The 26,382-nt window shown below is 44.6% G+C and overlaps 2 protein-coding genes across 6 annotated transcripts in view; both read left to right on the forward strand.

Moving 5' to 3' along the window:
• LOC132260514 (supervillin) overlaps positions 1-20,030 on the forward strand; it is a 37,836-nt gene extending 17,806 nt beyond the window's left edge. For 2 of the 5 annotated variants that reach the window (XM_059758683.1, XM_059758684.1), the window contains 14 exons: positions 1,842-2,313; positions 2,387-2,433; positions 2,511-2,741; positions 2,813-4,682; positions 6,384-6,814; positions 6,887-6,976; positions 7,276-7,557; positions 8,321-8,822; positions 12,986-13,163; positions 13,553-13,705; positions 15,523-16,019; positions 16,078-18,105; positions 18,177-18,579; positions 18,641-20,030. In XM_059758683.1, the coding sequence (XP_059614666.1) occupies positions 2,006-2,313; positions 2,387-2,433; positions 2,511-2,741; positions 2,813-4,682; positions 6,384-6,814; positions 6,887-6,976; positions 7,276-7,557; positions 8,321-8,822; positions 12,986-13,163; positions 13,553-13,705; positions 15,523-16,019; positions 16,078-18,105; positions 18,177-18,579; positions 18,641-18,880 (7,260 nt within the window). In that variant the 5' untranslated portion in view covers positions 1,842-2,005 and the 3' untranslated portion in view covers positions 18,881-20,030. Of the gene's footprint in view, positions 1-1,841; positions 2,314-2,386; positions 2,434-2,510; positions 2,742-2,812; positions 4,683-6,383; positions 6,815-6,886; positions 6,977-7,275; positions 7,558-8,320; positions 8,823-9,660; positions 9,980-12,985; positions 13,164-13,552; positions 13,706-15,073; positions 15,459-15,522; positions 16,020-16,077; positions 18,106-18,176; positions 18,580-18,640 lie in introns of those variants that run through there. The other 3 variants (XM_059758685.1, XM_059758686.1, XM_059758687.1) reach the window with 3 other exon arrangements.
• A 778-nt stretch (positions 20,031-20,808) lies between these two features.
• LOC132259105 (uncharacterized) lies at positions 20,809-21,572 on the forward strand. Its single transcript, XM_059756650.1, has 2 exons — positions 20,809-21,132; positions 21,186-21,572. The coding sequence occupies exons 1-2, from the start codon at positions 20,809-20,811 to the stop codon at positions 21,570-21,572; spliced, it is 711 nt and encodes a 236-aa protein (XP_059612633.1).
• The last annotated feature ends 4,810 nt before the right edge of the window (positions 21,573-26,382 follow it).

Below are 26,382 nucleotides of genomic sequence, written 5' to 3' on the forward strand. Positions count from 1 at the left end.
GATGGTGAGAGAGAAGAGTAATGAGGATTAGCTGATGATTGAGGCATTAGAGTGATAATTCACGGGGAAAAGAGACAATCGTGAGCAGTTAATGAGTTGGAAAAATGGACTACATTTTTTACGATAGCGCGACTTTCGAGGAAGGAGGAAATCACGCGAAAATTCGTCCGATTGCAGTTGCAAAAAAGGTTGATTGGAAGAAGTGAAAATGATATGTGGAACTTTCTACTGCATGGATTTGTTGTGTGCTGCTTGAGTGTGTCTGTGTCTCACTTTAGCATGACCGACAAAAATGATAACGTATGTTGTTGAAAAGAAAATTCATGCAAACGATGGTGCTTATTTTCGAGAGATAAATTTTCGCTGAAGGTCTCTTAACTCGGTGCAGTGATAAATTGAATGTGCGGGATGATATCGAGGTGTGTGTGGGTAGAAGAGTGAGAGGGGGGGGGGGAGATATCAATTTTCCGACCCCCGAGAAAAGGAGCGCATTGTCTCGGGGAGAATGACCAGACAATTGGAAAATGTCTCTGTTTTGTTCAATGTGAGATTGTAGAATGGCGATGAATAACAAAAAACGGTGTCTCTGTGGCGATAAAATGTCAATTATTCTCTGCTTCTTTATGCGACATCAGAGCGGGATTCTACAAAGAAAAATCCCTCTCCTTTCTCTCTAAAATATATTTTTAACGTCATCGCTCGTGGCTTCTTTGAATTGCCACAAGGCAGTGTTATAAAATGCCTCAACATGCCTCAATTTCCGCTTTTATTTTTGGGTTGGATGTCGAAGTTTCTTGCAAGGAGGAAAACCTTGAGAATTTTTCGCTTCACTTTTTGCCTCACTTCTCTTACCAAATAAGTGCAATGGATTTCTTGCCTCACGGCGGTGTCTGAATAACATTAAGTCAGACATTAAGCCCGTTGTTTGGTTTTATGCGTGACAAGAGAGAGAGAGAGAGAGAGAGACAGAGACACACAAAGAAGATGTAAACTCAATCAATTTGGGTCAAATATTTTCTGTTCATAGGCAAAACAATGATTTTTTGCCCAGAATTTTACTTATCACACCTTATCTAATCAATTCTGCGGCAGCATTCATGAGAAAATATATGGAAGGGAAAGAGAGAGAGAGAGCAAAATACAACAAAAGAGGGGAAAAAAGTGCGGCAAAAAAGACTTAACATTTTCCTTTTCAATCAGAGTATATCTTATTAAGTGGTGCTAATCATCATTGTTTGCTGACTGATATTCAGTCAATTTCGAGTGAAAATGATCTCTCTCCCACTCTCTTTCTCATCAACAATGTTATATTTGTCTATTTAAAGAGATTTTTCATGTGCAGAATGCATTTATTTGTGGCACGATAGATTGTACCGAAAAAAGCGCACAAATTGCTTTATTAACTCTCATATTTGCCTTCACCATTGGCATGTCTTCATCACTTTTTCTTGCAAGCACAGCACAATTCTTCCAATTCCATTCCTTCTGGATGTATTAAACGGGGGAAATCCGTGTTATGCAATGATGGGAAATGTTAAATGTGGATATTTGAGGTGATGAGAGGGACGAATATGTGATAATTTCCTGTAAATACTCATTTGGGTGTGCACTGAGAGAAAAAGAGCCGCTAAATGTGGTAAATTTTGGCAATTAACAACATTTTATGAGATTGTGGCTCTACATTTTCTCACAGTGCAGCCCTTATTAATTTCTCGAAGGCGTTTGTTGTACAACGGAAAAGTCTTAATGTGTTGCTTCTGAAGCAGAGAGATGTACATAAATACAAGCATGTGATTATGAGGCTGACTAACGAAATAATTCTCTAATTGTGTGCATTGCAGATAGCACTGCCAGAAGCATCAACTGCCACGAGCAACAATTAATTCCTGACGACATCAATGAGCCCCAGCCAATTAGTGCCCTCCTAACGATAATATGCAAAGAAAGTGTTTCATGTTCGCCTCCTGTAGGACTTAAGTGTGTTGTTTTATCATCTGTGGACACCATGCCGGGTCAGTCGACCAAAGTGCCACCGGACAGAAATCCTCCCGCCGCCAAGATAGCCGGCCATGACGCCGCGACGAATGGCATGAGGAAGCACATTGGCGCGGAGGAAGAGGCCGCCGAGGAGGATGTTGAGGGGAAAACAATTACAAAATGTGATAGTAGACATGTAGATAGTGATTTTAGTGGTAGCGCTAGAGCACAAGACAAGACCATCAATGGGAGACACCGTGGGAGTGTAGAGAAAGTTGCGCGGAGCGACAGTCGAGGTGATAAGGAGACGTCCGCGTCGCCAGCCACGGAACAGAGGTGAGATACAGAGACATTCGCGTGAATTTAATTCGTGAAACTAATCGACGTGTTGTGTGTCTTCATATCACAGGTACATATCGAGATCGAACCGTGGAACTCCCATCGTGAGGAATCAAAGTAAGAAGGCATTGCTTTATCTTCTTGAATGTATGTTGAGTTCTCTCTTATCAACCTGTGAAATCCCACAATTGCAGCACCATGTAGTCCGACGAGTCGTTCGCTCACGGAAGCTCTCGGTGGCGTCCACATTTCACCCACGGCAACGAAAAGTACGCCAAAAGTGGTAAAAGCGGCGGCGAGTGTGGCAATATCATCATCGGGTGAGTCATCGTCAACAGGTACGATGAAAAAATCGATTAAGACACCACCAGATCATCAACCGGTTCGAACAACGAAAGCGTCAAGGCTGCGAGCAGCTGCTCTAGGTTGGTGTTGCTCAACTTCCTGCCCTGCTAAATAAGAATATTGCCATTTCTCACGGACAATTCCTTTGCAGACAAGAAGAAAGAGTCGAGTGCATCGCCATCGGCGTCAAGGAAAATTGCTGTGGTGAGCGCAAAGAAGCGCCTGGTGCCCTCGATAGCGGTGTCGGTGAACCAGACGCTGAAGGAATTGACAGTGGAGGGAGTGTCCAAGTGCTCAGTGGACTCTCCGGATTCGGATTTGATGAGCAGCTCCTTCACCTTTTCGTCGCCCTGCTTGAGGTCCTCCACGATGATTGGGGAGATGGCAGATGGCTCACCTCAGTCGTTGGAATTGAGTCCCATCCAGAAGCAATCCACGTCGCCCAAGGACAAGGAGAAGGACAAGTCGTCTAAGAGGAAGTCTAATCTGAATAGAGCGCTGACAGAAGAAGCCACTCTGGACGACAGTGTGGAATTGAGGCGGAGGAAGCGCAGAGAATTGGGGGCGATGAGATTTCAAACGAGTGTCGATGTCACCGTGAAGATGCCACAGAGGGCTGAGGAGGTGGAGAAGAGGCGCTCGAGCACTGTCAGTCCCAAGCACTATCTCAAGCAGCCGGCGAGCGTGCGATCCAACGATTTGCGAGTGTCCAGCGATGGGGAGTGCAATTTCACGAGATTCAATCAGCCTCTTCGATCACCCACGATTGACAAAGGGGCGATGAGGAGCAGAGTTGTGCCATATGCTCACTCCAGTCGGGACTCTGACAGTGACTACATGCGGAAGAACAGGAAGCTGTCCGAGGTGGAGCAGAAGATGAATGCGATGAAGAGAAGGACAAGGAACGATTTGGCGGCTATCAAGAAGCTGGCTGGTCTGGACGCGCCCAAACCGCCGGTAACGAGTGAGACTGGAGGATGTGTGGAAGTTTCGCCGGTCAATAACAATCACCATGAGCTTGAGAAGGATCCCAACGACAATGCGCAGTTTGTTGAGAACGAAGTGGCCGAGGAGTCGGCTGTGGACTTGCGCCGGAAGAGTGCGGAGGAGTCTCAACCACCGAATCAACTCGTGTCCATACTGAAGAAGAAGGACAGTGAATCCGGGGCTGGATCCAGCAACGTGTCACCCGTGACGTTCTCCTCCAGTGTCGTGGATACACCGACGAGAAACAGCTTTCGGCAGGGCATTCTTAAAAAGCGCTCTTCCCTGGACGAGAGTCGCTATAGCCGCAGTCACTCACCGGATGAGAAAAGTGCCTTGGCGAAGAATTTGCGGCGCAACAGTTTAGAGGAAATTCAGCATGGGATTCTCAAATCCACGAGCTACGAGCGCGAGGCTGAATCTCTGCAGCCAATGGAGCCTCACGGCATTTTGAAGAAAAAAGACTCCACGTCGACTCCCTGCGAAACGCCGAAGCACGTATCCATTTCCCAAGCGGTGATTTTAGCCGCGGCGGAACTCTGCAAGGATATTCACAACTCCTGCGAGAGTCCCGAGGTGAAGCCCATACTGAAGACTGACAGCGTGACTCGAAGTGCGCCGAAGCCCATTCTGAAGAAGAAGTATTCATCGGAGACGGAAGAGATTCGACCCATCCTCAAGACGAGCAGGAAGAGCAGTCGTGAGGAGAACTCTGACACGGACACTGACTGCGTCAGGTCCATCCTGAAGACGGACTCTCCGTTCAAGAGGCTCTCGAATCCCGACACGGCCATTGATAAGAGCAGCGCCGTGCTGCTCAGGAGTCGCTCCTTTGAGAACCCTGAAGTGTTCCCGAGTGAGAATCCCAGTGAGGGCGGAGGTCAGCCGGTTTCTGTGGCGGAGCGCGTGAAGAACATGGAGACATTCCTCAAGCAGTCCTCGATGGGAGCGGTGCCGAAGCTCACGGCCAGCTCACGCAGGGACATGTACAAGAATCGCTTCAAGACGCAGCCCGTGACAGTCGATGAGATTTCTAGGTGAGTTACATTAAAATGTTATGTTCTGGGCTTGAGAGAGAAAGTTCATGGCAATCCAAAATGGGCAGAATCTGTGGTGAAATTGAGCAATGTTGTTGGCAGAATTCCAGATACACTTCTAAATTTACACTCTCTCTTTTCTGTGGTGCGGAGAAATTCTGTCTAGAGATGCTTTTTTGGCACTCCATGAGATCACAGCATTTTCGTCCATCCGCATTGTTTATGTGTTTCAATGATGTGAGCAAGTGTTTGTCTTTTTCAAACCGCTGCATTCAACACGTAGTCGTGATAATTTGCATAGCAAATAATTATTTATGTGTTGTTATGCTAAAAAGATTCTCGATGGCATATTGTTTAACGCCGGATCACCATGAAGTTGGTGAGGATGATGCAAGGCGCGCAAGATCACATCTCGCGCACACACTCGCAATTATTGCCACATTCATATCGACAACTGCTCTTTTCCCATTTGCCTATATGTCGAGTTGATGTGTGGAGAATATTGTGTGTGCGTTACTTTGTGGGAAACATGCAGGGAAATTCAGTGAATTTGCAGAGATTCGCTAGCAAATGTGTAGATTCGGTGGCAAAGCTTTACTTCTCAATTTTGAATGTGCACACACACATTTTGTGAGCAACCTTATGTGCCTTTTTTCCGTGCGCACGAGAAGGCGTTTCACAAACTTTCGTCGATCGAAACCACGATCCCGCGCAATGTGACTCTATTGTGGGTATTTTTAAAGATTAGTCGCTCGATCATCGTCGGTGTGGTACAGTCGCGGTGAAGATCTGTTTAATTTAGTGGCAGAGAGAAGTGTATAATAGCCACCTTTTTCGTCAGGCATTAATTAATTATGTACGATACTTCAATACGATGTTGTTAGTTTGCGTGGTTGTGGAGACTGGAATGAATGAAAAATCATTTCACAATTCGACTCTATTAATATGCTCAAGTGTAATCATTTGATAATATTGACCCAAATCTTTCATTAAGAAAACCCATTGAGAGTGACAGAGAGTTGATATTGCGCGCGTAGAGTGTTGAGAGGGCTCATTTTTCCTTTGAGATCTCAACAGCTGGACTATCGCGCAACCGGAGAAGAAAATAAACGCAGTGACGGAGTGAGAGATAAGGCAAGAAAGAGGGAGGAAGAGGCGGTGATCTTTCAAGAGAATATCCGCCAGGCGGAGATTTGTGTGCTCGTGAAAGGCCACAGAGAAGATTCTCAGCTCGAAATACAACTTTTACTGTTGGTGAATTTGTAAATTTTGCCACCCACCCACACAATTTGGATATTTACAATGATTTGACAGTCATAAATTAACTCGCCGTCTATTTTGCTGTGTCCCAAGAGAAGACGGACTGTGATGAAATGGACAGTGCGTGTGACCGTCACAGAGTTGACATCTACGAAGATTGTTTCTGAAAACATTCAGCATATTTTTTTCACTCTCAAATCATAAGTGATCATAGTTTATTTTATGAGTTGTTAGGTATTTTGCAAATAGTCAATAACAGTCATGGATTGTTTTAGCAGATATGTGAAGAATTATTCCCAGAACATTTTCAATTCTATTTGACTTTATCGCTGAGTTGGACACTCACACTGTGAGAGAGTCTTAGGAAAATAAACACTCATGAATGTAATCATAATTTGATACTTGAGAAGGAGACTGAAGAATCTGTTCTTCCTTTGGCAGCTTGCAGACAACATTGGACATTTTCCGACCATCCTTCATTGATGCTGTCTCCTTCACTTCCAAATCTTCCCTGAGGAGTCTCGATTTCCCCGTGTCAACATCCTCTCTAGACACCACCACCGAATTCACGTCTCACTCCTTGTCTGGCGAGTACAATTTGACATCGCTGAGCAGCGATAGCGGACTGCACACGGCCAAGACGTCGGAGATGTCCTCTGGGGATTTCCTGCACCAGAAGGAGGACATGGAGAGGCAGAGGGACGAGTCCTCGCCCGAGGGCAGTCCATCTGGTCACGCTGAGCGAGGTGAGGAGCCTCTGAAGCCCATCGTGAGGGTGAATAGTGTGCGCGCCAAGGCGAATATGTTCAAGGAGTTGGAGAATATGAGGAAGAAGGAGTCGGAAAAGCCAGTGACGTCACCTATAAGGAAGCGTGAGTGGATATTGACATTCATTGCGGCGCTTTTTATTGAATTCTTCTTAATTGTCTTGCCATATTTTGCAGGTGTTTTGCCATTCAATCCATTCGCTGGAGATGATCACGGGACAACTTCCAAGTCGAACAACATTTCGGATGATTCTGGCACGGAAATCGGTGAGTGGCGAAGTGGAATAAATATAGAAATATTGCATGATGCGATCCATGCATGGTGTTGGGAATGACATATTTTCTCTTTCTCTCAATTTTTCTTTTAATTTTCTTTGCATCTTACATATTTTTCCTCTTTTTTTGTCTCTCTCAAAATATACTTCATCGACACACAAACACTTCACACACTGACTAATGGTCTAACATGGCTTTACCTCTCTCTCTCTCTCTCTAAATTAAACCCTAAACGTGCCCACATTCACACACTCTGACTCACTGTGCGATTGTTGGGTGGCGGAGAGCAGAACCGTCTTCACTTTCCATAGTGGCGAAGATGGAGATGTTCAATAAGTCGCCCAATGTAAGGGTGAATTTGAAGAGGAGCGCAAATGTGATAATGCGAAGCATTGGGCGATTTGCTGTCGCGGCGAAAAATGCAGCAATGGTGAATGGATCGGCGCTGAAGGAGAGGCGGAAGCCGAAAAGGCAGAGAGACGACTTCGTGGACGCTTTTGAGGAGATCTGCTGCGAATTGACGGCTGAAGAGATGACGAGAGCGAATGATGATTTCGAGAGGATCATCATAGGTGCGAGAAATCCCACCCAATTTGCCCCAGTAGGCAAAAACAGACACACAATTTCACCATCATTTGGTGCAGTAAATTGCCACAGAGAGTTTATGTGATTTCCAAAAGGCGGACTGGGTGCATTAAAATTAGACTTGATGCAAGGCCGAGTTGGTGTGATTCTAGAGACACACGAATTGAAATAACATTCCATTTCAATAATACCTATGAGGCTAGAAGATGCAATTTTCCAACTCTGGCATCGCGTTTATTGCAAATGTTGCACTCTATTGCTAATTTTCTCTTGGCTCTGACGCAACAAGCATCACCATTAAGTGATTTCATGAGCTCAGTTCGCCGGATAAATCGATGATACTCTCTGTGGATTTGCAAATTCAGAAAACGGAGTCCTGAATATCAGACAAACCCCTTAAAATGCCGACTCTTTCAGACTGTGATTACATGTAGAAAAGCTAGTCGCGTGGAGAGAGGACTTGAGACATTTACTCTTAATAACATAGAGGTATACATTTTCTGCACACTCTAAATTCAATTGCATCTCTGTATAGTATAACTTTCCTGCACATATTTTCACTCCTTTGTTGCGAACGTGCTTTTTTGGTTGAATTTTGAGATACGCACGCTTTTTTGTACATACTCTTTATGTACAAAATTGTTTTAATTGTCATTAATACGATAACCCTTCGCTTCATGTCGATTTTAATTAACTTGTTAACTCTCATGCATCACCACTAATGGCTGTCTCTGCGTGTCGTGTTTGCAGAAGTCACAGATACATCTCCGTCCTCTTCGTCACTTTCCCGGCCATCGGAGATCCTGAAGAAGTCCAAGTCTGGCTGTGTGGGTCTGTTTCCCATGGATCTCAACAGTGAACTCAAGTCGCGCCTCAAGAAGTCCACGCACGCTTCAGTGGGGAATCTGAAGAAGTCCGCCACAGCGCAGATTTTGGCACCTGTGCAACCTGTGGAGGTGCACAAATCCGCGTCGGAGAGCAGTGACTCGGAGGAGGGAATTAGTCCTAGCAAGAACTTGGCGGCGATTCTGCGGAGTGTGTCGAAGGAGAACATCCAGAAGAGTCATCAGAAGCCACCTCAATCCGCTGAGAGTGAAGATGTGAGGAGTTTGAAGATGAATCTGGCCAATCTGCGCCTGCGAGAGCCCGAACCGGACAAATCCACCAGCGATGGCGAGAGCTCTGGTGGCAAAGAAGTGGCCAACATCATCAAGAACAGTGCGATTGCTCGACGTCGCAAATTGGCTGATGGGTGAGTGGAAGTCTGGTTTGAAAAATACTCTTTGTTGTGCGACTAATTGGAAAATCCCAATGAAAATGGATCTTGTTAGGAAATCTTTTTTGCCAAAATTCAAATACGAATTCAGACAATTAGGCGAATTTAATGAAATTTCCCGTGGTAATTGACTCATTTAACATACACACAGCATATTGAGCAGATTAATTAATCAATGGGAAAACGTTAACAAAAACTGGCGGTTTGACCTTAAAAATGAGCGCGCGCTTTGCTGCATTCTCTCTGTTTTGAGGAGTTTATGAACAACTTCCTTCTCTTTCTCACTCTCACGCGAGAGTTTATGCTATGTTTTGATGTTGTCTGATGAAACCTTGTGAGCACTGCCTCTCCTACTTATTATGGTGTGTTTCTCTCGCTACCACAAATCACAACGACATTTTTTTGGGTGGGGAGAGAGCGAAAGAAACTCTCTATCTCTGTCCGTTTGAGTAGATTTTCCCAGGTGGAATAGAAGATTGTGCGTGTGAATGAGTGTGAGTGCGAGATGAGATGTTTTGAGGGGAAGTGAGTAGTGAATTGGATGCAACTGTCTTCCAAGAAACTGCCTCTCTTCTCAGATCACCTTGTGCAGCTGTTTTGTGGAGAGAGAAGAACAACACAGAAAAATGCGCTTCGCTTTTGGCGCGCGGAGTTACTCGGAAGAGACGAGACACCTCATGGAAAATCATGAGTCACATACTGTGATTTCATTCTCACTCACATTTCCACTCTGTGATTCTCGCTCACTCGCAATTTTCCCTCTCGATTATTTTGGTCACAGTCACACAGAGGCACTTCATTGAAGTATCAACCGTTGCGTGAGATACAGCTCTAAATATTCGATTCTCAGTCTATCACCTTTCCTTGCTTGCGCGCTCTTCATCTTGAGACGCTCTCTTTTCGGCTGCATTTTGGGCAGAGTTTTTTATGCTGTGCGTGCATTATTCAGTTCATTTCCGGGTCTGTGCAGTGAAGAGACACTATTTTTAGCACTTATCACACAGAGATTCGTGCAAATACTCTGACTATCAATTTGTGATTCACGCTGTTTACATTATCTTAATTGAAGTGTAATTAGATCTCCAGGCTTTTCAGGTGATAAAAGAACAGAGAGAAAACGGAACTGTTTGAAGGTAAACTCTTGCAATAGTTCTTTCTTGTTATTGAGAGGGAGAAGAGAATACGGGAGAAAATTAGGGATAATTTCGCTTCTACTGTTCGTGGGAATATTTCTTGTGTTTGCTTCTCAGATGATGGCTTTTCCTTTATTCTAGTCGTCCAATTTTCCAATTGATTTCCCATCTCTATGAGCCTGATTTTTAACTCTATACAATAGACAGACACCCTTTCTGCATTTATTGATTTTCACCCTTCGTGAATGAAAATTCTTGCCAGGTTCATTTTCCGAGACTTTGCATACAACAAATAAACGGTGTGTAACGAGGGGAAGAGAGCGATGGAAAATGTGAGTTTGATGGTGTTTTGTGATTACGACGACTATCCCTAAAATTCGTCTCATTATGCCTTTCAATGAAAATCCTCTCCCCTTCAGTTGTGTGCTGTGTTGTGTTGTGTCTTTGCGGCGTGCGGAGGAAATGAGGAAAATGTGTTGTATATACAATGATAGAGGAGCCACAAAAAAAGCCGCTTGATCGATAATTCATTCGTTTTCCGTATTAATAGAATACATCTCGTGCCTCTTCTGGCGTACTCAATTGATTTAAATTGTCTCTCGTGGGCTTCTCTCTATGCTTCTCTGTGTGATTGATTGAGGAAAGAGTGTGGCGTTTTTTAGGCGCCTTTCATCTCTTTTTTGGACGTTGAGATACTTTTGGCGTCGAACGTGCAAGGAATGCAAGAAGAAAGTGCAAGTTTAATGTGAGCCAGACGGATCGATATTAGACAAAGTCTGTTTTGGTTGTTTTTCCCGTCGAGGGGTGTTGAGCTTTAGTGTTTTATTTTCCACCGGGGGTTGGGCGAGAGGGCGGGAAAACGGGACGGTGTGCAGGACAAAGACGCATTCCTCCAGCCAGAGAGTCAGCCAGACGGAAAAGATGAGACGATATGGGCGCGAGCGGGAATCATTGAAATGGATCTCTCTGCACAATGTAAATACAAATGGGGAAAGAAAAGAAGAGATGATTTTCTAAATTGGGAATTAGTGGTGGAGTGAAGGTTGCACTTAATCAGTTGATAGAGAGACGCTTTGGATGGTTCATTAAACTCTCGGGCCACAGAGTCGAAGGCACACAGAGAGTGGAGAAGAAGAGATCATTTCCCAAATGATGAACTCTCGCTATGCGCATTCGACTGAAAATTCAGTAGAGTGAGGAGAGAGTGTGAGCTCTGCCTTTGTCTCCGCATGGATGTGTTCTTTTGCCGGCAATTTTATGCTCCATGCGGAGACCCTTTCAGTGACTCTTGCTCCACATTTCTTTCTCCTCTGTCTTTCAGCATTTGCGAAACATCTCCGCGCATTTCACATTGGTACGATATGTCGTCACAATAATTACACAATTCTTCATGGTGCAGTTTTTTCCGCGCAGCAGCCAAAGCCACTCTTGTGGAATTTATTTATTGTATACAAAGCATTTTTTCTCATACGCTAACATTGAAAATGAAAGTATATCTCACAGATTATTTTGTCTGACACGATATAGCAAGAAAGATGTGAACAGACGACCGTAAAAAGTGGTAATCTTGGAGTGTTTATTAGGTGAAATGACTAATAGTGAGTCATAAAAATCATTTGATAGAAAAACTCACTCCGTGACATGCATTCTTGCCACACTTTTGAATCTCTCTTCTCGATTGCAGAGATTATTTTTATGTAATTGCTCATTATTGTATACGAAAATTGGGCCAGAGAAATTTAGGGGATTTTCGCAAGAGTCTCATTAGCGATGTTTCGGGATAGAGCAAAAGAATTTCAGGCATCAGAGGAAGTTACCAATTTGCTATGCTATCCAATTTGAGGTCTGTGTTCTTGTCTGGGAAATTTCACGGAATAGAAGTAGTAAAATACTCGCAGTATTTTTCTGAATTGCCTTGATTAGAAAATAAAAAAAAATAGTAGCTAACACAAAAGCGATAAGAAGACTGCAAAATGTTAGCTAAGAAAAGTGGTTCAAGGTGGATTTTTTAATGGTGTTTCAATAAAATAAAGCTGCTTTTTTTCAATGGTGCTTCTCTTATTTTCAAAAATGAAAGACATTTCAATGGAATGTAAGCTAATATTCAGTGTTTAGCGCAATTTGCAGTTTTCTCAAAGTGACCAACAGAGAGAAAGCAAACTCTTCTATGCGTTTCTGTGCTACTTTACACACAAATTGCAGTCTTTTCTCGAATGGAACTCTCATTGATCATGTTTTATTTTCTTATCTATTTGACGAGGAAATGAAAGTATTTGGGCGTTATCTTCTCTTATCACACCTCCTGTTGAAAAGCCAGATAAAGTTGAACTCTGTGTTATGTCAGTTCTTGTGCAGAGTGAAATTCTCGCATGATTGAAGGCCGCAATAAAATTGGAAATGAGTGTCGAGGGCACAGAAATTTCCTCATTTAATGCCTCACTTTCTGCCACGAGACCATCGTTAGTTTGCCTGATAATTGCATCTGAGCGCGCGGAGATGTGAGAGATTGTGTGGTGTTGCTAAAAGGAGTAGAAAAAAAGAGAGGCAATTGAGAAAGTTATATTGAATTGAGGTCAAATATCGATAGTTTCAGCGTCACCTTCATTGGTAATATCAACCACAATGTGCTCAACTTCTTGCTTGACAAGCTCTATTCTTCTCTCCCTCAAGAGTGACTTTTAATTGGATTGCACTTGATGATTTGCCACAAATCAATCCACTTCATAGTCAGTTGATGATGGAGAAGTAAATCCGTTGGACGACTTTGCGGTGTGTCGTTTTCAAGGCGAAAAGGCGCGCAAAGCAACACGACACGCGTATTAATATAATTAATATATACACACACACGGCGTGTGCGTCTTCTAAGACCACTCCTTAGTCACTTTAATCACAGTTTAACAAGTCAATGATAAATATTTGTGCCAGTTTCGTACAATTTCGTCCACAATAATAATTAAATTCTTTCGTGACTCTCTTTATAATGTTTATTTCCGTGTGTCTTTCTAGGAAAACAATCGCAAAGAGCAAGAGTCAATCGCAACTTGAACCATCTCTTCGTTATCACGTTAATCCGGCGGATGAATGTGATTCAACGGACTGTTTGCAAGGGTTGAGGGGTGAAAAGGCTTCAGTGACGACTGTTCCCGATTATCTGCGCGGCGGCATTCGACGGAGTTTCACTCAGGTGAGCACTTTGTAATTCAGCTAAATCTCAGTCCAAAGCCCCCATTGATATATATATATATATATATTGTAGTTTTACTTGCTGAAAAATAATGACTTATGTCATAGCTTCTCTCTTCGCATTCTGTTGTAGAGACAAAGATAGAATTTCACACCTTTTCTACTCTGTGTGACTTCTATAAAAATACATATACGTTGATCTTTTTTCTTTTGATGTCGACACAAAAGGTCAGCTATCAATGGGAAAATTTATAAACTGATGAGATAAGCTGGTTTTTTAACTCTCTGTCCTCAACCCGTATCTCAGCACTGTAGATAGATTTCCATGTGGAATTGACTTTCAACTTGACTCATCGACACTGTGTGTTGGCTTTGTGTTTGCTGTTGCAGGAAATGCGTCCGGATCAGGATCAGATCTCCAAGAGTGGCTCAATAGCCGATCGTCTGGCTGCGCTGCAGAAAAGCGGCGAGGATGACTGGAGGAAGCGCTTGAGCAGCCGAAGAGACACCACAGACAATGTCAACACAGAGAATCTCGTGAATGTGAGTATATATGTACATATATAAATCTGGAGATGAATGCAATTAATTGGAGGAGTGAAGCTGGATTTGTGACGCTTGACTTGTGTGTCTTCTTGTGTGTCGATCAAGCGACACTTGTGCTGGAGTGTGAGTGAGAGAAGTGACTCACAAGAGAATCATGGATGATAAACAATAAGGTCCGCTGAGAGTTTCACTGGTCGGAGTGCGCGTTTTTATGCAAAACCATTTTCAATATTAGTCGATGTCGTTCCGTGGCGCGATTAACAGACTCGTCTCTTCTCTCAATCTCACGCTTCGGCAGGTTTATTCTCTCTCTGTGTGTGCGCGACTGATTTCTTTCTGAAGAAGGAGTGAATACCAGGGAAATTCTCGCCTTTCCCTGGTATTCCGGAGAGACCCACAATCGCCGTGCTATCACTGTTAAGGCACTTTTGAGGGAGGGCGATTAATGGTGCGTTGTGATTAGATAAGATCGTGGCCGAGAAATTGAATGTCTCCATCGAGTCAGTGCATGGCGAGATTTTCACTGTGGCGGATTAATTGGCGGCGATAGAGAGAAACTTTGGAAAATATTTGCTGACAAGACAGAGTCGAAAAAAAGACAAGAGCGAAGATGGATTGGGTGTGGTGGATTGGAAACTGTATAATTATCTTCCTGTGCGTGATTCTGGGTAGATTCATCTTTGACACGGTGTCACGCATCAGGAGGCGCAGTGAAGATCAGTTGAAGATCACCAGGAAGTTTGTCAGTGTTTCAACGCAAACAGAAGCGGAGGAGGAGAAGAAGATTGAAGTGAAGAAGCGGGAGAAGAAGGTGGAAAAACCCAAGAAGAGTCCTCAAGAAGTGAGTCAGAAGAGAGAAATTCCTCTGAATGATAATGACAAGCAGCCAAAGCCTGACGTGAATGCCAATTTCTCGGACGAGGAGAAGCCCAATGTGAAGGATTTGCTGAAGTTCTTCGAGAAGTCAGGACGAGAGTCTCCGGCGAAGAATCACGCCATCATCAGGAGGAGCAAATTGACACCTGATGTGCGATTGAGGAGGCCAGGGAATATTCTTCCTGATCCTGTGACAATGTCACTGGTCAACAAGTACATGAATCCACCCCAGGCGCCGGCAAATGCTGTGGTGAGACGCAGGAAAGTGCCATCAGTCTCTGACCGGGTGTCAACAGTTGAGGAGATCCTGAAGCAACAGAGACTTTCCAGGAGTCTCTCTGACTACTCAGTCTCTGAATATGTGGACGAGTTGAATCCGTCAGTGGAGACGGAGTTCAGGAAACTCGCTGACACCCGCAGATCCACGCCGAGTTTCTGTGGATCATTCACGGAAGAGTTTGAGGATGAACTGCTGATGTTGCCGGGCCAGAGAAATTCCCTGATTCTCAGGCAATCGCTGACAAAGTGCATCTCCACTGAGAACATTACGGAAAATGGTCATTCGTACATCACTCACTACCAAAGTTGCATTGATCTCACAAGAAACAGAGAGATGCCGATTTCGCTGAATCGCCAAGAGTCGCAATCTGTTAGCAATTTGACTCATGAAATCTACTTGGAAAATAACATCTCCAAGCGCTTTTCGCAGTACTCCTTCCCAGACATCTAGAGACAGTGGCTTAAAGGGTGGACGAAAGTGTTGAGAACGTCGGCTGTGATGCAAAAGATAATAACCTTAGTTTTTAGGAACTTTTCAAGTATAGTTAGTGTGCATGTGAGGGTGATTCGTCACTGTGTTGCCATTGATAAGGAGGTGATAAAATTGCTATCAGCTGTGTGCAAAAATAACTCATTTCGACTCATATCTCTCATTGCAGAATGCCCTCCTTCTCGCCCAGTCCCTACAAAATGCCGAGAAGGCTGAGACTCCGCCTGGAATCATCGCGGACAAAGTGTCAGATCGACTCAGCAAGCTCAAGATCTCCTCGCAGAGTTGGAAGGCACGCGTAGAGCCATCAGATGCCCAGAAATTCACCGTGGCAGCGAAAGTTCAGAGTCCAGTTCAACTGCCATTTGAGAAGTCCGATGGGAAACGATGTCCGCCGCGGAGGATCTTCCGCAGCGCCAATCCGCCACTTCTGGGCCTGGCTAAGAGTCCGTCAATGATGGTGCCGAGCGCTGAGCCCGTGCCGGCGCTGAAGAGGAGCGTGAGTGTGCCCGGCGAGGAGAGTCACGAGGCCACGACGGTGTCAGTTCTGCAGCCGGACGATGATGAGACATTTGAGAAGTTCTTCTCCGGCGCGAGTATTCGCAATACTGTGATAGATGAAGAGGTGGAGATTGCCGACTTCGATGCCATAAAGTCCACAGAGAGGTGAGAAATTCTTGTTGGCAAGAGAGTCTGTGTAGATGTAACACTGTGTCTTATATAGGTTGACCTTCAAGAGAGTCGTCCAGGGGCCCAAAGGACGTCGCTCCGCCAGGAATCCGCTGAAATCTCTGGCGGCAAGAGCCAATATTCAGAATGAGTACACTGAAGTGAAGAGCAGTGTGACTGATAAGGAGGTGAAGCGCTTGAAGCTCGAAGAGATGGCCAGGAAGAGTCACTTGGCGGTGGAGGCCCTCGCGGGTCTGGCATCTGTTGAGGACTTTAAGAGTGTCAGCCTGAAATCTCACTCTCTGCCGCTGAACACTTCCTATCTGCCGCACAAATCGCCGATGTTGCTGCAGATCAAGGGCAGAACTCACGTGCAGACGCGCCTGGTGGAGCCCACTTATTCCTCCGTCAATTCCGGGGATTGCTTCGTGCTCGTGACGCAAGACAGACTATTCAGATTCGTGGGCAGGATGGCAAATGTGATTGAAAAGACGCGCAGTCAGCACATCGTAGCGTTCATTCTGGAGAACAAGGATTTGGGATGCGGTGCCACGAGGGAGTTGGTGGTGACGGATGGCAGGCCAGGCGTGCACGATGAGGAGTTCTGGGCGGTGCTGAAGAGACCACAAGACTGGGAGATTGTAGGCTCTGGCCATGCGGACGAGGATGATCTCTTCGAGGCGTGTTTGCTGGAGACCAACATGGTGTTTGAGTATCGGGACGAGGAGCTGCATCCGGTGGAGGAGTTCTGGGGCTGCGTGCCGAAGATTGAGTTGCTGGACGGCGACAAGGTGTTGGTGTTTAACTTTGCTAGTGAAGTGTACGTGTGGAGTGGAAAAAATGCAGATAGCGATGCCAAGAGAGCAGCTCTGAGACTCACGCAGGAGATGTTCAGCCAGGGATATGATTATTCTGACTGCGAGCTGAATCCCGTGGAATTTGCCACACTTGCTGGCGATCGGGAAGAGAATATCATTGAGATTGTGCGACGAACGAAGCCACAGTATCCAGAGTGGTGTCTTCTGGCCAGGATCACGCAACATATGGAGACAGTGCTGTTCAGGGAGAAGTTCCTTGACTGGCCGGATTACACGCGTGATCCACTGTGTCGAGAGTACTCTATTCACGGCGTGAATGGCGTGAGATCGCCCGATGGCGAACGTTTGTATCACACTGGAGAGTACGAGGAGCCGAATGTGGTGCTGGAGAATGCTAATCTTGGCCGTGGCCACTTCTACTATGATCCAGACACAATGAGGCACTTCGACGTGCTGACGGATTCCGTGCAGATGTGGCAAATTCAGGAGAATACCTTCGATGCCGTGGATGAGGCGTCCTTTGGTCACTTCCGCGCCGACGGGAGTTATATCATCAAGTGGATCTACAGGATCAGTGTGACAGTGAGAGAGTTGTCGGGTAACATCAGCAATCGCAGCACGGTGGGCAGGAATCGCTGCGCCTACTTTTGCTGGCAAGGCATCGACTCCAGTGCCAATGAGAAGGGCGCGGCGGCGCTGTTCACGGTGGAGCTGGACAAGGAGAAGGGATCCCAGGTGCGCGTGAGACAGGGTCAGGAGAACACCGCTTTCATCCGACTCTTCGGCAACATGATTGTGCACAAGACGAAGGATTGTGACTCGTGGCGACTGTACATTGTCAGTGGCAGTGATCCAGAGGAGACAATGCTGCATGAAGTGTCTTGCCAGGTGTCTCAGTTGCGCTCCCGGACGTCCTTCATCCTGATTCACGGCCAGAGGCGAGAGATGTTTGTGTGGCGTGGATGCAAAGCCTCGGAGAATTGCCAGAAGATCACTGAGAATGTTGTGAAGAGAATCAAAGAGCAGCGATCCAAGGAGTTCTTTGCTCCGACAACAGAAGACAGCCCTGAGGAGATCAGTGTGACTTTTGAGTGCGAGGGAAGAGAGTCTGATGAGTTCTTCGAGGCGATCGGCGGGAAGAAGCGAGAAGATTACTTTAGTCTCCTGGAAGCGGGTGATCAATTCGGTGACTTCACGCCCAGACTCTTTCACTTCACGCGCACGGATGGGGCTTTCAAGGCGGATGAACTCTTTAGTCTAATCAGGTATGGATGGATTGACTTCTTGAGTATTCCTTCCAGAGGAATATTTATATTTGATGCATATTTAATTGCAGGACACGCGATCACGCCACTCCATATCCTTTCACGCAGCTCGAGCTCTACACAGCGCGGCAGCCCACAATCTTCCTTCTGGACGCCGGGGAAAGGTTGTGGCTGTGGCTGGGCTGGTGGCCGAAAGAGGACTCGGATGCGAGCGAAGACAGCGATGAACTGATGAATAGAGCCGGCGAGAATCGGTGGCTGGACGAGAGGAGAGCCGCCTTGGCCACAGCTCTGAGCTACTGGAAGGCTAAGAAGGCTGCCCAACGGGATGACGATGAGTCGGAGGAGAGTGACGAAGAGGAGGAGCGCAATGGAGCGGGATTTGTCGTGTGGGCTGGTCTTGAGCCACTCGAGTTCATCTCTTTCTTCCCCGACTGGATTCCTCATCCGGACGTGGAGGAGATTAATCGAATGGTGAGTGAGAGAAATGGGATTGTCAATTGCAGATGATGATGATTCCTCTGTTATCTTACAGGACGGTCGCAGTGAGGATGTCATGTCAATTTCCCAGTATCTCAGTCAGATCACGCAGCGAGAGTATCCTCTGGCCACGCTTCTCAGCCGGCCGCTGCCCGAGGGCGTTGATCCCACGCGCCTGGAGCTCTACTTGTCGCCGGATGAGTTTGAGGAGGCACTCGGGGTGACTCTCAGTGATTTCCAGGAGATGCCCTTCTGGAAGCAAACGAAGCTGAAGAAGGAGATTGGCCTGTTCTAACGGCATTTCTCAGTATTTCCCGGCACCAATTTTGCACTTCTCTTGAAAAATCAATGCTGTCGATATATCATTTAATTGAGCATTTGGCGTACTTTTTGGCCTCTCTTTTGCCCCTTCATTTTTTCTACTTCTTCAAATGGCGAAATAAACAGTTTGTGTGTGTAATAGAAGAAGAGGAAAAATACCGCAAATTTCGCTGTGAAGAAGCGCACTCATCGCAATTGATATAGGAAATGTAGCGTTTAGTCTTTACGGAGCGAGGTTGAAAACACTCACATTCAATTTCGAAAGAATTAAACGGTGCCTTTGGTGAAGCGACTCTGAGGCATGACTAATGATTGAGAGAGAGGACAAAGAAACATTCTAAATTTTTTATATGAAAAGTCAACTTATTGTAAATTAATGTGAATCACCCCCAAACAAAAGCACACACACACACAATTTCTAGTCTTGAGACCGTTTAAATTTTATCAACATGCATTTCTCTTTGAGTTCTCTTTTCATACCATGATTTATCCGTGTGCCAAAAGAGCGTCCCTTGACTCTCACACTCCCCAAAAGAACCCACGACTTAACTGGAGAGAGCTATCTTGTGTTTAAGAGGAAAAAATCACGGATTGGTGCTTATTTCAATTCAACATTTCTCTCCTCAATGTGTTTTCTCTCATTCTTTCTCTATTATTATGGCTAAAACAGCAGGCATTACTTGTAAGGAGGTAACAATAAAACGAGCATTTGTTAAGTTTTTTTTTCCTTTCAATGGGATTTAACAGAGAGATTAGGATAAATCACAAATCTTCCTTTGTACAGTGTATTATTAATTTCTCATGTGTTATGGTCTTTTCTCCATACCTTTTAGCTTCTTTTTTGATATCTCTAGATAAATTAATGAAGAAAAAATCACACAAAAATTATTTATAATCATGTAAAATGGAAGACACTTCAGAATCATCTTTGAAATGTACTTAACAGATAAGAAGAGGAGAACAAGGATTTATGTGACGAAGAGCAACACACACAATTTTTTATATGACGATGATGATGAAAAGGAAATAAGAACCATATAGCGTTGTATAAGTGTAAATTCTCATTTTATCATTATAATGTTCGTAGTGCTTTTTTCACAAATAAAACCAACTCTATAAAACTCGATCCGACTTTTGCCAACTTCACGGCGCATTCCAAGCAACTAATCGCATACAACCACCGGTGCAACTGAGAATCGTCGCAAGTCATTGATTGAATTGTGGAAGAAACCGCCACTGGAGTTTATCTGATCGCTTCTTGGGAAAATTTATTGTCTCTCATGTCCCGGAGGTGATCTTTTGTCACTCCAGCGAATGTCTCAATTAAGAGAGATGCATTCCCGCCTCGGAAGCCCATTTCTTTGATGAATTATTCACCAAATAGTCGTAAAGTGTGAAAGGGAGGCAAGTTCTCAACTTTATTCTCGTCAACCGCGCTTGAGATTCATCAATAAAAGCCACGACGGAATTCCTAATGATGCCCATTGAGAGCGGTGTGGAATTTGAGAATCTGGAGCAGCACGAGTTATCAATTAAAAATATATTAATGAAGCGGGTAATAAAGTGGACTTATCTAGCTAGAATATTAAGGGTTTCTTAGATTAAAGCCGGATATCTTCCTTTCACCACACGCACAAGACAATATCAAGAAATTAGAGTTCATTAGATCAACATTTATATTAATTGCGATCGCTAACAGTAATTCAACCCTCACTTAAGCGCTCTTTTTCGCCCTCGAGACACAGAAATGCCACATGATGTTATTAATCTCATTTTTCAGGCGCCAAGCATTGAAAAGAATTTGACGACACGATTTGCCGGGTGATTTGTGAATTCGCTCAGGTTTATCGAACTCTCTCGCGCGATTGTTATCTTCGTTCTCTACAATTTCAGTGCAATTAAATGCGGGTGGAATTAGAATTCACATCAGCTCCAATGGACATCAATAAAGTTCGTGTTCTTCGCCTGATTATAAAACACCCTGAACAACTCCGTGGCCCAGAATTTTCCTCACAACCCAGCGCTATGAAGTGCCTCTGCTTTGTGATCCTCATTTTCGGGGTGTTTTTCGCGAGTGGCGATGAAAACCCAGGGTTTTTCCTCAAGATCACCAAAAACGTGCCGCGGATCGGTCGAAGATCGCTTCCAGTGACTTCTGAGGTGGACAATTTCTTCTTCAAGGGCCTGAAAAACGTCCCCCGAATGGGCAGGAGGAACGACTTGATAGTGAGATTGTGATCCAACAGCAAAAGAGCTTCTAAAGTGTGCATCTTTTGCAGATGGACGAAGTGGAAGCTGTGGCTAAGCGTGCTTCTCCAGGGAAGAACTACAACAACGTCCAGCCTTTCGACCTCAGGCTGCTCTTTGACATCCTCTCGGACGAAATATCCGACCTGAAGTTCGTCTCCTGGAAAGACTTCGACGAAGCGCTGGAAGCGGACACGGTTTTGTTTGAAAAATTGGCTCAAGTGGCCAAAGAAAGAGGCTCGCCAGAGTGGAAAGATCACATGCGAACCAACAATTTCGTCTCTCTGCTGCCCGGAACGACCAACAGACACTCCATAGATGATCTCCTCTATCGCAGCGATCGTCCTTTGCGCGCCTTCGGCGACAGCAACCTCCTTTCTGACGATAGGAAGGAAGATGTGGGCAAGGAATTCCTCTAAGCACACGACCATTGCGAGGATCACAACATGAATTTAATCCAAATACAATCTATCAGCAAATGTTCAGCAACTTTGTGATGTACTTTTCTTGCCCAAATGTCTCCCGGAAGAGGCGCAAGAGTGAAAGAAATTCCCACAGCAATCTATCTTATGAGCAAATTCACCTTGTCTCGACTTTTACCACGTCCCCATATTTGCCAAGCGAGAGAGATCACAGAGATCAAATCTCCCCGTGAAATCTGCCAGGCTGTCCATCTCACGGGGTTCCGGGGATTCTCAGCGATGATGCACCGTTTCAAACACCGCCGGAATTGTTAAATTCAAGCATACGCAAAGTGGGTTAAGTCAACTTATTTGCCCAGAAAATCTCAACAGTCTCTCTCTTTGAGTTGCGCGAGTGAGAAATTCTCCGCATAATCTCTCTCCATCCTTGAGAGTCAGGAAGTTGTCTTGCGACAGAGAGGAAGCCGGCAATCTGTCCTGTTGGACGCCTCTTTCACCTTTTTCCCACTCTCTCGCAACTTCATTTGCAATTCCCATATACTTGAATCGACGCTCACCTGTTTGCCACACGGCGTTGTAGTTGTGGCCAGAGTGGCTGCTGGAGGTTTAACAGTTTTTCCATCGGCGCAAGAACAAGTGCGCCTCCAAGACTTAGTTGGTGCCAGTCACTCGAGTTGATCTGATGTGCTCTCTTCACTCACCTCACGAGCACCAGTGAGATCTTGTCCTTCCGCAAGGCGAATCCATCCAGCACAAGAGACCGAAGCTAGGGGAGAAAAAAGAGGGAAAATCAGTGCACTATTGTGGGAGGGCGTTTTCATCATCTCGCGCGTGTGACTTTGGCAAAATCTGTGTGATGATCATTGGGAAGCATCCCGAGTGAGTGTGCAAAGGAAAGATTCTCGCCAGTATTTCACAAGTTTCTCTCACCGAGCAGAGAATTGGCCAATGTGAGTACCAGCAGAACAAGATTGTGAGAAAAATAATTGCCAATTGCCATCCATAGTTGAGAATCAAGTTGAGGAGTTGAAGTGTATTCTTGCCTGATCTTGAGAAAACTCGTTCTAGACTTTTTTATTGCCTCACATCCCCAATGAACTAGTAATTGCCTCGAGACTCTCTCTCTCTGGTCACAGAGTCCGAGGAATATGTCTCAGGGCGCCCTTGGCAGCCTCAGCTTCCTCAATTCAAATCTCCGATCCTCATCGACAGCCAGAGAAAAGTATATATTTGCATTTTGTATGAAAAAGAAGGCTGGCCAAAGCTAACTGTGTGGTGTGAAATGTTGCAATAGTCGTCAATTTGTACGCGTACATGAAAAAGCCGTATGAAAAACACACTCTTTTGCCGTCTCTAAAGTGTTGAGTGCATTTTGAAATAAGACAATTGCAATTATAATTTCAGTATATGTGAATTGGATTAAGTGGAGAGCCTCGCGGTGCCTTAAGCATACAAGAGAGTAAGAGAAAGAAAAAAGCCCTCACATATAGAGAACCGTGAGACTTTTAGCAAATATTTTCACACGCACCACCGCAGAGTTGAGCCCCCGATCGATCGTGCATGGAAGCTGTGGATGGATAAAAACTCTGGATTGCGATACAAGATCGCGATCTTATACAGAAGTTGGCAATTAGGAAATTTGACAATCCGATTGGGCTTCAGAGCGCGCATTGCAACTGACAAAAGAACCGCGCACGGCAATTGAGAAATATACCATTTCACACTTGGAGATTCCGTGGGGCAAAAAGAAAAGATCTTCAATCTATGGCAAATGCATCTCTGTCAGCAACAATGTTCTGTTTATAAAATTGAAAAGGCAAAGAATGTGATTTCAGGGGAAAATGCGCAAGAACGCAGGACTCAATTGCCACAGAAATTCCCCCTCATTGTCTTTTCCAACACTCAACACTTTTCTTACCATCTCTCTCTCCGCGCCAAAGCCCGCTCAGCCAGTGTCTCTATTTCAAGTCTTTCAAGGTGATCCTCCTCAGATCCTTCCCCCAGCATTGATCGCTGGTGGAAAGTATCGCCCAGGTAATCGACCCCATCGCGCAAGCCTGCGATCACGCTGTCTCTCCACCTTCCTGAAAAAATATAGATAAAGCACTCTTAATTGCACACCGTCTCTATTTCTCTAGCCAAATGACGAGGCGGAGGAAAACATAATTAATCGCTCTTTGAGCATTGCAACACCATCACCTCGTTACCCAGGCAAAAATGCCCCCGAAAATGTGACGAAAGTGCATGGAAATGAGTCTTGAGTTAGAAAAGATCTCAAGTAGAACGAACGAGACGACGAACTCGCAATGCGTCAAGATGGGAATTACGTATGCGGAGAAGAGCTCGCGCAAATGCTGAAGAAAGTGTTTTACCAATTGACTTGACACCGAAAAAACAGTCAATACACGAATATTTTCAGTGCTATTTAACCCACTCTTTGGCCGATGACGAGGGCTCTTTTCCTCCTCGCTGGCCATTGCGAGCAATCTAGCACTTCCGCGAGTCCCTGTAAATTATTAGAACATTCAATTGCGGAATTTGCATATACATAAAGCCATCGCGAGTGATAATAAATCTCCATCCAATTTGCCATAAATCTCTTCAAGATCATAAAGTCAGAGTGTGATATTCCCAATAAGAGCATCACAAATTGCTATTCACCCCTTGTTATTCTATTAACTTCCCATTCGAGCCACTCTTGCGGACTCATTAAGCCCGCGTTTATGACTCAATCTCTGCTCTCCCGCCCCCCAATCGCGCGCCACTGACACTCCGGGAAAGGCGTAGAAAAAATTCGTGGTCAACCTACATTCTTGCTGTCTTCCGCGTCAGAAGTGAAAGAGATGCTGCGGCTGAGGAATAAATCACGTCGGGCGCAATTTTTGCTCTCTGGCATCATTTTTCACTCAATCATTTTAGTGCTAAAAAGTTCAAATATGACCATAATTGACTCTACCTACATTTATTTGGACATAGCGCGCGCTCTTTCCGTGAGATATTCTCTCGCTCAATTGACACATACCCTACTTTGCATAAACTTCTTGTGAACAATCTCGCGCGACACCGCGAAATTGTACCAATACACAATATGCCCAACAACACCGCAAAATCCAGGATGTGGCAATGAAATTTCAATTTTAAACCACTTTTTTGGAGCACACATTTTTCGGTGGGAGTGACTCCAATAGATTATCGAGTGTGGTTGTTGTTTTCCAAACTCTTTTGCTCGCCATGGCATTAAGAGACCCGAAATTGGGTCCAAATGTCACTCAGAATCGATTGAATTTTGATGAACAATTAAAATTTGCACCATAAAGTCGCATCTAATCTCGAGCGACATTTCTTCTTTAGCCCACACAAGATGCCCTCTCTTTGCACAGAATCATGACCGTGAAATCTATTTCTTTTTGGGCTTCACTCTCCATCGCGGCAATGATATATTTTGGGAACTCTTCTTAATTCTCCTGTACGACCCAAGGAAAAGAGAGATGATTAACCGCGAGCAATTATTCCCGTATTTTCGGACAACATACAGCAGACAATCTATTGAAACTAATTCACCTTCCTCAGAGCAAAAATCTCACACGCAACAGGTGAAGTGAAGAGATAGAGAAGGCAAAAAATTCTAACACCGGATGAACTTGTCTTTTTTCCACTCAAGAGCAGAGCGCTTGAAGAAAAACACCATCACAAAAATCATGGAAGAAGGAAGAATTGAGCCCCCGAGAGGTTAATGTTTCTTAACACGATTAACATCTCATAAGCGGTCTTCTTTCTCTCTCTCCTCTTGCCATCTTCTGGCGAGAAGAGCCAGCGAAAGAACAAGAGGCAGAACTTCTTAGAGGGGAGCAAAAAAAGGCATATATAGAGCCATATAAATTAATTTCTCTTTCAAATTATAGAAGCACAAAACACTCAAAATTAATTCATAAAAATCTCACACCAAAAGACTCCGCGGCATTTCGTAATATCCACACAGAAAGAGAAAGAGCGAAAGACTTAAATGGGATGTTAGAGTAATTTATCATGCGGGATGGAAAAAGCTGGTTCGCTCATCAGACTTGTGAAGTCAATATTGGAGATCATTAGCAAACTCTTAATTTTATCCACACCACCACTAATCAGCTGATCAATTTAGCGGAATATTTCTCTCCAATAATCACCCAACATACTCTATTACTTACAGACATGCGCTATCGCGAGAGCTTTCAGAGCTAATATGTAGATTTCTCTGACACTTTAGATAAGGCATAGAAAACAATTTAATTAGGAGATTCTTCTTTCGTCGCTGGTCGCGAAAACAAGAGCTAGCATAAATTTACATTAATTGATAAAGTCATTCACACATTTCCTGGGCGGCAGAAGAAATCCTGCCCACAGAACTTCAGAGTCAGATCATAAATTCTTAAGCTTCTTCCCTCTCCGTAAATTGCCATAAAACTCAATAACTTCTGCGAATTACTTTGATAAATTCTATCGACTTCTTCTAATTGCTGCAGTGAAGAGCAATCAAGAGTCCGCGGAGAGAAAGCAAATGCTCAGAAAGCACAGAGACAATGTGCGAATTGGCACAGGAAGAGTCGTGAAATGCGAATTAATCAGTGGCTTTGGTGTTAATTGGAATTTATATGTTTTACGGTGAGACTCGCACAGAAAATCGATGGAAAATTATGCTCACGTATAGGTGAATTGGTGGAATTTTGCCAGTAAAATTCTTCAATTACCTCTTGAGCTCGTCTGGCACACAATTAAATCCAAATCCATCATTCTGTCCTCCTTGGCCGGGGAATTGGTCATTCAGCTGATG

The sequence above is a fragment of the Phlebotomus argentipes genome, unplaced genomic scaffold (assembly GCF_947086385.1).
Source record: "Phlebotomus argentipes unplaced genomic scaffold, Phlebotomus argentipes genome assembly scaffold_18, whole genome shotgun sequence".
NCBI classification, from domain to species: Eukaryota; Metazoa; Arthropoda; class Insecta; order Diptera; family Psychodidae; genus Phlebotomus; species Phlebotomus argentipes.